Source organism: Gossypium hirsutum, chromosome D07 (genome assembly GCF_007990345.1).
Source record: "Gossypium hirsutum isolate 1008001.06 chromosome D07, Gossypium_hirsutum_v2.1, whole genome shotgun sequence".
Taxonomy (NCBI): domain Eukaryota; kingdom Viridiplantae; phylum Streptophyta; class Magnoliopsida; order Malvales; family Malvaceae; genus Gossypium; species Gossypium hirsutum.
This window is the reverse complement of record NC_053443.1, coordinates 7,966,617-7,979,081: the sequence shown is the minus strand read 5'-3', so window position 1 is coordinate 7,979,081 and position 12,465 is coordinate 7,966,617. Positions and strand designations below refer to the sequence as shown.

The 12,465-nt window shown below is 35.4% G+C and overlaps 1 protein-coding gene across 1 annotated transcript; it reads right to left on the bottom strand.

Annotated features, from left to right (window-relative positions):
• Positions 1-8,165: 8,165 nt before the first annotated feature.
• On the bottom strand, positions 8,166-12,246 carry LOC107953520 (protein QUIRKY). The gene has a single exon (XM_016888847.2). The coding sequence runs from the start codon at positions 11,547-11,549 to the stop codon at positions 8,370-8,372; it is 3,180 nt and encodes a 1,059-aa protein (XP_016744336.1). The 5' UTR covers positions 11,550-12,246; the 3' UTR covers positions 8,166-8,369.
• Positions 12,247-12,465: the final 219 nt, after the last annotated feature.

Genomic DNA, 12,465 nt, shown 5'->3' with positions numbered 1-12,465 from the left:
TAAATAAGACGGATAAAATTATAAAAATGTAAAAAGATATATGTATGTACATATATAATAAAATATATATGTATTTATATTCATGTAAATTAAAAAAGTGTATATTGATATATATAGATACGTATATAAGTTAAAAAAAGGGTATGTATATATACATATATATGTATATGAATTAAAATATATAGATATATATACGTATGTATATGTATGTATGAAATGTGAAACATAAAAAGTATATATTTATAATAAAAAATGTAAGTATATATATTATAAAAATGTATATGTATGTACGTAATAAAACTTGGAGTCAAAAGATGCTCATGAATGCATGGCAATAATAATAATATTAATAATACAATATTGATAATAATAATAGCAATAATAATATCAAATTATTAATTTTAATAATAAAATAACCAAAATATAAACAGAGGGCTAAATTGAATTTTAAAAAAATAAAATTTGGGGTCAAGTCGCAAATAAATTAAAGGAGAAAGACCACCTTGAACGCGCGAACAACAAGGAGAGACCAAATGGGAAATAATCCCGTCCTTCCAAAACGCACAGCTTCAATGGGGACCAAATCGAAATAAAAGAAAAATAATAGGGTCAAAATTGCAAATAAAAATAAATTGCATTAAAAGGATAGAAAATGCGGAAGGACCAAAGCGGGAAATATCCCAAAAGTAAAAAATGCACGGATCCTGTGGCGGGTCGGGACGCGCATGCGGGTTATGGGTAAAACGACGCCGTTTTGGGCGTTTAAGGCCAGCCTCAAAACGACGTCGTTTTGATGGCCTATATAAGTAAAAATTTAAAGAAAAAAAACATTTTTTCTTTCTTTGTTCATAAAAAAAACTGATGCCCCTCCCCTTTTCTCTCATAATATCCGACCTTCGGTCTCCGGTAAACTTCCGCCGTAGCGTCGCCACGTGCGGCGGTCGGTGGCTCAAAATCGGATCTTTTTGGTCCCTTTTTGGAGCTGAATGTCTCTAGGACACGGATCCAAGGCCAAATCTCGAAAAAATGAGTCCAAGACCCGAAGAACGAGGGGAAACCGCTCGTCTTCTCTTCCTCCGGCGCGGCGCAGGTAAGGTTCCTTTTCCCTTCCTTTTTTTTGTTTTCGTAAATATATATAAACAAAAATAATAGGAGATCGAAATCAAAAAAATACAAAAAAGGTATTCACCTTGAGACTAGTTTTCTATTTTTATTCTCTGAAAATCTTCCTCAAAAAAAAAAACAAGGTTGATATCTAGGCTTGTTATAGCCGATTTACATACTTTAGTTTTTATTATATATTTTTTCTCTGCTTTCTGCTATTGCGTGTTTCTTTTTGTTTGGCAGGTGGAGCAGGTGAGGAGGCCATGCGGTGGCAGAGTTGGTGGCCGCTAGAGACGGCGGCAGTGCAAATGGGCGAAGACCCTAGGTGCGGCGCACCTAGGGTTAGGTGGTTGTTGATTTCCCCCCCCCCCTTTTTGAAAATGGGCTAGGGTTTTGTATTGGGCCTGTTTATAATTGGGTTTGTTTTATTTTGTTGGGTTATTTGGGTTTGTAATGGGTTTTGGGTACTGGGCCGTTTGGGCCCGGACAAAATTAGGTTGTACACCCTGACAATGTACTGACGTGGACGCGTTTTCAGGGAAAATGGCCCATTCCGGTAAATAATAAAATATCAGGCTCATTTCGTTAAATTTAAAAAAATGGGCTTTTAATGGTATTTTGCCCGAAGGTACATTACTTAATTTTAAAAGAAATTAATTACATATAAATAAAACCGGTTTGAAATACATATATAAATAAAATCTTAAAATTATTAATCATAATGAAATAAAACTTAAAATTATTAATCATAGTGAAATCAAAATATTAATATATACTTAAAAAAAGGAATAATTTCATAAGTTATATATATTTATATGAATAATAGTATTATAAGAAAAATTATTATGTAAATATTTATCATATAAGAATATGTAAAAAGGTAAATTTTAGAAAAATATAAAATAAAACATCAAAAATTTATTCGAATTATATTAAATTTTTCTAAAATATATAAAATAATAAATGATGAAGTAAATAATACTATGTTAAATTTAAAACAAAAATCTATAATAAACTTAAAACATTAATGTATGATAAATTTAAATAATGTTAATAATAATTTAAAATAATAATATATTATATTTTAAAATTACACTAATAATAAGTTTAAAAACAATATCAAACTTAAACATTAAAATAATATTAGATTTTTTAGAAATAAATATGTCAAAATAAGAATTAAATAGATTAAAATTTAAAAAAAAAACTAAATTGCAACTACAATTAAAAGAAAAAGGAAAAAAATCGAGCTAAATTGATAATCGATTCGAAGTTGAGGGACCAAAACAGAAAATAGGCACACAGATCCGGTCATTCATTTCTAACAATGAAACTTGAATGAGGACTTAAGAGAAAACGAAGTTAAATACACAGTACAAATTAAAAAATGGAAGAAAAAAGAATCGAAATAGCACCAAATACCGAGGGGCTTATTGCGAAAATAGACCATTGAGCAAAACGCGCGGATCCTGCCCTGGGTCGGGTCACCACGTGGATTGTAAGTCATCAAACGGTGTCGTCTCAAAGCCACTGCCACAGGCTTTAAGCGACGTCATTTCTATCGTCATATAAAAGCCAAATTAAGCCCCAAAATCAGGAGATCTTTGATTGTTAAAAAAAACCTAAAAAGCCCTAAATACTATCTAGCGCCGCTCTGCAGACTGACGTTTGGAAACCCCGATCCCTCGCCCAACTCCGATTGCGACGGAGCGAACGAAGATCAGGTTAGCCCCTCTCTTTTTACCCTTCAACCTCTCCTTCTCTTCTATTTTAGTACCTTAATAAACAAAGAAGTGAGAAAAAAAAAGCAAGGAAAAGTGAAAGAAAAATTAAAACCTACCTTTCAAAATACTCTGCTTTTCGTTTTTTTATTTAATTTTTGAATCCCCGAAACAATAAAGAAATAGGGGTTTTATATCCCCGAAAATACATCGATTTTTCATTATATTTTTCTCTTATTTTTTTCTTTTCTGTTACTATTTTGTTATTTGCTATTCTTCCGTCTTTGCTTGCTGGTTCGGTTTGTTGCAAGTACGGACGCCAGCCTGGAGGCGCGCGTGGACTTGGCGCAGCGTGTGTGGGAGGGATCTGGCTCCAGCAGCGGCGCGGATGATTCCAGAAACCCTTAAGGTTTCTAGAAACCTAAACTTGGGCCACCGAATTTTGGGTTTCGGGTAGAATTGGGTTTAGTTTAGTTTGGGCTAATTGGGCCTTACAATATTTGGGCCTATTTTTGTAAATGGACTTTTATGGACTATAAACTTATCTGGGTTTTTTTAGACTTATTTTGATTTGATTTTTTTATTATGGGCCGGGCAAATATTGGGCCTTACAATTACATTAACAAATTTGTTAAGATTAACAATGGATAATATTTTTTTAACAATTTATTTACTTGATTTTTAAGTTTAGAAATTTAAATTTTCAATATAAAAAGAAAAAGAAATTTAGAACTTTTTACAATGTGATAAATAAGTACAATTTAATCATTTTAATACATTTTTTTTAATTTCTACTTTTTTTCCGCTTTAATCCTTAATTTTTTTACTTCAATAAATATTTAAAAATAAATAAATTTAGAGACAAAAATAAAAACAACCTAAAAATTGAATGATTAAAAAAATATAAACATTATATACTATGTATAATTAACAGCTATTAAAAATTTAATAATTAAACAATTAGAATAAAAAAATCCTAAAAATTGAATCAAGAAATTGCAAGAAGCGAGGTACTAAAGAATTTACCCCTGAAAAAAAAATCAATGATAGAGAGAGAGATGCAAATAGTGTTTTTCGATAACATTCTAAATAGTCAAATGATTTGGAAAAATTAAGCTTGTAAAAGCTGCCAAATGCCAACCAATCAATACATCTTGACTTACTACTGCAATCTCTCTCTCACACTGACAACATACTTGCCCATTATAGCTTTTTATGTTCCCACTTCATTTCAAAATCCATGAAAATGGAACCAAAAAAATAGACAAGCCATGTGAAGGTTTTATATGTTTTAAAAGAAGGAAAAACAATTTTAATGTAGGCCAGGCTTTACAGTAATCAATCTCTCTTGGCCATTTTCAAATTCCCCTCCCTCCCCCACTTTCTCTTATTTCAGGCTATTTTACCTAAATAGCCTAAAACAATATTTTATTTACAAAAATAACACAAATTTAAAAACAATAATGAAAATAACTTGAAATTAACAGTAAAATCGGGTTGTGAAACCAACTTGTATTTTGGACCCATGATTGCTTAATAATTGTGTTAGACTTAAAAAAATAATTTTTTTGGTTCTGGCCTGTTAATGGCCGGAACCAGTGTATTTTTTTAAGATTGTATAATACTGATATACAAAAAAGAAAAAAAGAAAAAAAAAACATTTTTGGGTGCTGGCCTGTTAATGGCCGACACCCCTGTACACGAAAAAAAAATCTCAAGTTTTGGTCTATCAATGGCTGGTACCAGAATACAAGAAAAAGTAAAAAAAAAAATTTATGGTGGCCTGGCAATGGCCGGCACCACTTTTTGTAAAAAAAAAATTAATTTTTTCGTGTCAGATGAAGCTATCAGTATACGAAAAAAGTAAAAAAAAAATTGGTGGTGGCCTAGCAATGGCCGGCACCACCTTCTGTAAATTTTCTTTTACTTTTTTTCGTGTCAGATAAAGCTATCAATATACGAAAAAAGTAAAAAAAATTTTGTGGTGGCCTCGCAATGGCCGGCACCACATTTTGTAAATTTTTTTTACTTTTTTTCGTGTCAAATGAAGCTATCAGTATACGAAAAAAATAAAAAAAAAAAGGTTGTGGCCTAGCAATGGCCGGCACCACATTTTGTAAAAAAAAAATTACTTTTTTCGTGTCAAATGAAGCTATCAATATACGAAAAAAGTAAAAAAAAAATTGGTGGTGGCCTGGCAATGGCCGGCACCACCTTTTGTAAATTTTTTTTTTTACTTTTTCGTGTCAGATAAAGCTATCGGTATACGAAAAAAGTAAAAAAAATTTTGGTTGTGGCCTGGCAATGGCCGACACCACCTTTTAAAAAAAAAATTCTAGTGCTGGCCTGTTAATGGCCGACATTAAACTCTATATATAGTGACTGGTTTGGGTTATGCTAGTGTAAATGGAATGATAAAAATTTTGAGAGGGCTATCAAAATGATATTGTTTTGTAGTATATCAGGAAATGAGTTTTTTTTGGATCGGATAGTGTATGGAGTTTTCTGTTGTGTACAACAAAAATTCGAGGTTAAATTATATACTGTCATGTCCACCCTAAAGGTTATGCTATTAAGAGTTGGATGATTATTGGCACCATAAATGGGTAATCGAGTTGTGATTATCTATGGTGCAACAATGTTTATTCTGCAACTAGGTTCTGATTGGAACTGATTGGTAGAGTCTCCATGCAAAGGTATCTCACGCGATAATGGAAGAAGAAGACGATTAATTGTGAAAAAACTAGTACCGATGCAATGTAGAGCTGATTGAAGTAGAAGACGATTAATTGTGAAGAATCTAGTATTAAAAATAATTATATTATTTCTTAAGAATATTTGTATTTGTGTTTTTTATATCTATAAATTTAATATAGTTGTGCAGGATTTAAGGTTTTATTTTTATATATTCGTGTAATAATTTTTTAGAACATTTGTATTTTTTATATTATCGGGTAATAATTTATATTTTTTGTATTAATATTGTAGAATGATTGTATTTTATTGTGTATGTAAATTTAATTTGTCGTGTACTATTACTTATTTGAATTATTATTTTTTAAATATTACGAAGTCATGTATTCAAATAAATAATTATGTTAAATCCATTAAATAAATATTTAAAAAAGGAAAATGTAAAAATAAAAGAAATATTTACATAATAAATTTTAAGAAAGTAAAAATTAACATAAAAAATTAAAATTGTCGCAATCCTAGGGACATCCCCGGCGCTGGCGTGTAACGATCTGGATGCCTCCGTTGGCGATGCCGTGCACCTTGCTGAGGTGTTTGATAATTGCTCGGTCTGGCGTCCCGGGTCCTGTCCGGTGTAGTTAGAAAGGTGGAATAATCATATTCACCTAGATCCAGACTTAATTGGTATTGCGTGACCAGAGGTGCCGATGGAAAAATATTCTCAGTGGTGGGTGTACGTTCTTCGGGGTGAAAGGCTGGGTGGTATGAGGATGATGATCTGGATCGTGTCGAATGATGACGGTGGTATGGAAAAGTTCTACTCACTTTCTTTTCAAAGTTCATCATCTTCAAGCTCCATTTCTGAGAACTTTAGCGGATCAGTTGAAATCAGAAATCTGTAAAATAGTCTCGACATTTGCTTTCTGCAACGGCTTGCTATCTTTGTACTGATTTTTCGTTTGAAATCCGACAGCGAAATCTGTTTGTTGAATCTCATTCCTATTTTTTCCGGCTTTAAAATACACATCCTTCTTCATTTGTATTTATCATTACACCATCGAAATGGACATAAACAAACAATATTTGAGAATTCATTTTTAAAACAAAAACTGATTTCTTCTAAATAGAGGGAAAAAACTTTTCAAACTAGACAAAATGGAAGATTAAATACCCTATATATATTTTATAAATTTGGTGTCGGCCATTAACAAGCCGCTACCAAATTTTTTTTTACTTTTTTCGTATACTAATAGCTTCATCTAACACGAAAAAAGTAAAAAAAAATTTACAAAAGGTGGTACCGGCCATTGCCAGGCCACCACCAAAATTTTTTTTTTTACTTTTTTCGTATACTAATAGCTTCATCTGACACGAAAAAAAGTATTTTTTTTACAAAAGGTGGTGCCGGCCATTGCCAGGCCACCACCAAATTTTTTTTTTTACTTTTTTCGTATATTGATGGCTTCATCTGACACGAAAAAAGTAAATTTTTTTTACAAAAGGTGGTGCCGACCATTGTCAGGCCACTACCAAAAATTTTTTTTTACTTTTTTCGTATACTGATAGCTTCATCTGACACGAAAAAAAGTAAAAAAAAATTTACAAAAGGTGGTGCCGAACATTGCCAGGCCACCACAAAATTTTTTTTTTTACTTCTTTCGTATACTGATAGCTTCATCTGACACAGAAAAAGTAAAATTTTTTTTTACAAAAGGTGGTGCTGGCCATTGCCAGGCCACCACCATTTTTTTTACTTTTTCTCGTATTCTGGTATTGGCCATTGACAGACCAAAATTCGAATTTTTTTTCGTGTACAGGGGTGCCGGCCGTTGACAGGCCAGCACTCAAAAATTATTATTTTTTTTTATTTTTTTTCGTTTTTGTATATCAGTATTATACAATCTTAAAAAAATACACTAGTTCTGGCCATTGACAGGCCAGAACAAAAAAAATCATTTTTCTTAAGTTTGACACAATTATTAGGCAATCATGGGTCCAAAATACGAGTTGATTCCGGCCATTGACAGGCCACAACCCGATTTTACTGTTCATTTCAAGTTATTTTCATTCTTATTTTTAAACCTAAGTTATTTTGATAAATAAATTAATTTTTTAGACTATTTGAGTAAAATAGCCCTTATTTCAAGTTTCCAATAGTCAATCAATCACTTTCTCTTATTTTAAAGTGACAATACGCGCCACTTTCTTCCCCTTTTTTCACTCCTTACAATGTTATTTAGGTTTTAAGGGGGACAAGATTTTCAACATAAACAGTTGTTTTATGTTATTAGTTTCCCCCTCTTTTCCTCACCACATCCCTCATTATTAGGTATCTGCTAATTTATTATATTTACTCTTTAAATTTATTTAAATAAAATTTAGAAAAAAAATACAAACAAATGGATGAAATAATTTTTTTTAATTTATTTAAAAAATACAGTAAATTAATACATTTCAAACATAATGTACTAAAATAATGTAAAATAATAAAATATAAAAATAATAAATTTTTATTGAAAGTAATAAAATTTAGGAAAAAAATACGAACAAAGGGCCGAAATAAGAGTTTTTTTAAATTTATTTAAAAAACACACTAAATGAATACATTTCAAACATAATGTACAAAAATAATGTAAAATAATAAAATTAGAAAATAGTATTTTTTTTAAAGGAATAAAATTCAGAAAAAAATACGAACAAAAGGCCGAAATACGAACATGTTGGGGCAAACCATTTTCTACTGTTTTTTTTGTACCATTTTGGTAAATAATAAAAAGGTATACTGGTATTTTTTTGTATTATTTTTGTAAAATACCCGCTAATTTATTATATCTACTCTTCTTCGGCTCTCTACATTAACCGATCTGATAAACTTGGAAGCCTTCGAAAAAAGTTCAAGCTAGCCGGTGGCATTGGGTCCCTAAACATAGGGTGCCTTAGATAATAAAATCCTAATGCCACTGCCACCATTTTTGGTGGCACCACATAAAGTATAAACGTGATGGCTAAACAGACCCCAATGAACAATTTGGTAGCTCTTGGGTCCCTCCAACTCACTAAAGCTTGAACCCTTTCACCTTGGGTTGCAAAATCACCCAAAACAGTTTGAACCCTTCCTGCCAATATTCTCAACCTATCATATCTGGCCCTTATTATCTCAGGGGGCTTTGAACTTGGTATTGTATCGAACTCCTCATCTATTTCATCTGGATCCACTGTTTCTGCTTGTGACAGCCTTATATCCATGCCTGCTGGTATCTTGGGTCTAAACCTATAATACCAAACTCCAATCAAAACAACATATAAAGACCCTGTTGGCATTACCAAATCTGGGTACCAAACAAGTACCAAGTATAAAACATGCACCAATACTGTAGTAACCGGGTTTTTCCACCTCCGAATATTATCCAACCACTTGGCTAACCCCACTGCCCATGCTAGAACGGCAACGATCCGGAACCAATTCGCTTTGCTCTTTCTCATGCTCCATGTATGAGAATCCGCATCTAGCATGTACTTCACTACTTCTTGCCCAAGCGGCGGTTCTGACCTAGCTAGCCATTCTGCTACCATCTTTGTCGCAGCTCCGCGTAATGCCTCCTGTTGAGCCACCCCGAGTGGGCGGAGATAATGCATTCTTGGAAGCAATGGTTGACCATAAGCCGAACATGTGTCCGGTAACAATGACGGACATGCGAACCGAACTGCTAACTCGATTTCACCCATTTTTTTCAACCCCATTCTTGTTAAAATCAACAATGGATACGAATTGGTGTACACTTTGTTGCTCTCCAGCATTGATATACGTATCCGTATTTTACCGATACGAGAATCGGGTTTGTCTTCAGACACATCAGCAAACATACGCCAATTATCGAAAACCCCGACGGTTAGGACAGTGCAGGGGTCGTAGACTTGCCACGTGTACTGCTCATTCCAACGTGGATCAAAGCTGTCCATTACGGTCCTGGTACGGACCCACTTTTTCCCATATTTAGCCACACAGTAAGCATCGGTAGAGCCTTTGCCTCCCCCTTTATTTTTCATTGGGAGCAAACCACAAGCACCGAGAATCCCCAGCTCTAAAATTCCAATTGGCGGCTTCCAAAGTTGCTTAGCTGTGGGTCTAAAGTCGCTGCATACGTGCGCCGCTTCGTCCAGCACGTGATAACCACCCTCTAAACATAGCCGCAGGTGAATTCTCCCGCAGTAGGGCCCACCGCCACCACCACCACCGCCTGCTCCTCCCTCTAATCCAATCCATTTAGAAGCCACGCGCCGCTCATCTATCCGTTGCTCAATTGAGATCAAAGGGATCATGACGTGGCCAAGGAGACTCACGTCCTTGTTCGTACGATCTTCTACTAACAGAATTAACGAATCTTCCAGAGGCTCGCCGGCGACGAAAATCACATCCTCGTTCCAATGCACTGACATACTATGATTGTTCATGTTCCCTCTCCTTGATCGCACAGATTGAAACCCTAGTTGAGCTTTGACTCGAATTTCAGGCACTGTTAAAGGAGGTAGATTGGGCGCAATTTGAAGATCTTGAGCTTCGATTATAGTCAATCTTAAATACCAGAGCTTGGGCGATTGATAGACTTTTGATCGAGTGTGTGCCACGTATGGTGCGTCTGAACTCATCGCTTCAGAAAAAGCATCGTCGTTTTGAGTACCGATCCAAACAGCAAGTTGGATATCACCGGAAACACTGTGGGAATTCTGATCGACGGCACCGCTTTCGAGACGGTACCATTGCGGTGCTAACGGACTATCTGGTGACTCTCGTACGGGGACATCAGAAAGATCGAAACAAACCCCGCCGAGAAAATTTTCTGTCGGGGAGTCCCAAACAGAGATTTCAAGCGTTGCATTGGCTGATTCTTGTTTATTGTAACCAAAATAAAAAACCTTGCCCCACTCCGGCGACTCGGTTGGCTCACCTGGACGGTATATCGTTGGTTTCGTTTTGACATAATCGTTGGACGTACGGATTTTAACATAAGGGGCTTCATTTGGAGCCAGTCTACGCGCCTTAACAATTTTAACAAACAAATAATGCATCGGCTCAACTAGACCGTATGGATGTATCTTCTCGGCACCACCGACGCCGGCAACGGTGGCGTTGTCACCTTGAGTTTTGTTACACACTATTTCTCTAGGTGAATAGTCTCCGTTTGGTCTCTTCAAAACCCTAACTCTCTCGCCTCTGCTGCTCTGCATCTTTCTCACTTCTGGCACAGGAAAATGTTCTTCGGAAACCGAAATTCCCGGTGCCATATGTGGTTGCATTGGCATGGCCGTTGGTTTCGCTGGAGTCGGTAGCTCTTCGTGAACATGAACAACGTCCGGTGAAGATTCTTCGACAACCACAACGGGGGACGAAGGATAACAAGGAGCAGCACCATGAGTATAACCATTAACTCCATGAGGATACTCCATGTGTGCAGGAGGAACCTCAAAAATCCTCCCTTCCTCTACAACAACAAGCCCAGGAGTAGGCTTGGTATCCTCCGTTTGTGATGGCTGTTGCTGCTGTTGCGGCGGTGGGTCTTCTGGTGGAGGCTGATCTTCAACAATCTCATCATAGTAATAAATTCTAAGCCCAATCTCACCTCTAATCCAACTAAACACACTCTTCTTCTCCAAAGGAAAATAAACAAGCCCTTCCTCTCCTCGTTTAGCGAACTGACTCCCATACAACTTAACCCTCCCCAAAAAATGATTCTTACGGCCACTACCATTACCAAACCTCTTATCATTACAAACCTCAATCTCTAACTCTTCAACATCCATATTATCTGGGTCAGACACCGTGAACTCCAAGGCCTCGTTCCATACAGGGTTAAGGTCCCTATATTTGGTAGAAGTTTTCTTCTTTTGACCATCGAAATCAACAATGACATAAGGACTGGAGCTCCCTTGACCATCTTTAGGAAGAAGATCACGAGCGTCGACCACTTCCACGATCACTTTTCGCACCGTGTTGGGCAGTTGCGGTGGAAGTTGCTGAGACGACGTCGTCATGGTCTCATTTTTAACTGTGACAAAGTAAGTATAAAAAAGAAAGAAAAGAGAAAAAAGGGGGTGAGTGAGTGTCTTGGGGCAAGTAAAGAACAAAGAAGAAAGAAGGAAAAAAAGAGGGATTTAGATTTGGATTTGGATTTTTAGGGGGTGGTGCAGAGAGAAAAAGAAAGAGAAAGCGTTGATAACGGAGATTGGTTGGTTTAGGCTGAAGGAGGGAATTGCTTTTGAGGTTTGCTTTTCTAAAATTTTTTGTTTTTTTAATATGCGGTGTGGTTGTTTTGGAAGTATAATTTAGATTTGAAAGAGAAAGAATATGGTGACACAGCGAGGGATGTTGCTGAGGCAGTGGGGAAAACGAGATTCCATTATCTTTGGAGAAGCTTCTGGGCTTCGCCTCCCTTCCCTCCTTTACGGGTTCGTCAGCCATCTATCCCTCCACCACCTCCATTCTCTTTCTTTATTTTAATCAACATAGACAAAGGGTAGAGTATAGTAAGTGAAGAAATAAGGTGTTGCGTTGGTAGCGATTTAATACGTAAGAATTGATGCCTTTATTTGAATTGGGAGTTTATGATAGAAACAAAAGCATGAAAGCAGTTATAGAAACAGAAATTGGGCATATAGATGCCTAAGGCACATGATTCCACCTCCTCTCCTTTTTGTGAAAAGCAGCTACATTTTGAATAAAGTTTTATCCCCCCCACAAAAGCATCAACTTTATTTATTTTCTCTTATATTCTTTTTTTTGGTTCCCTTGTCAACTTGCCTCTTAGACCAAATGCTTTACCACCTTTAACTCTTTTTTTCTTCTTACGAAATCCATCTAAGGATGCCCCTTGTGTTGTTGAAGCTGCTGCTATATCCTCCTAAAAATTGAATGATTAAAATAAAAATATAAACATTATATACTATGTAT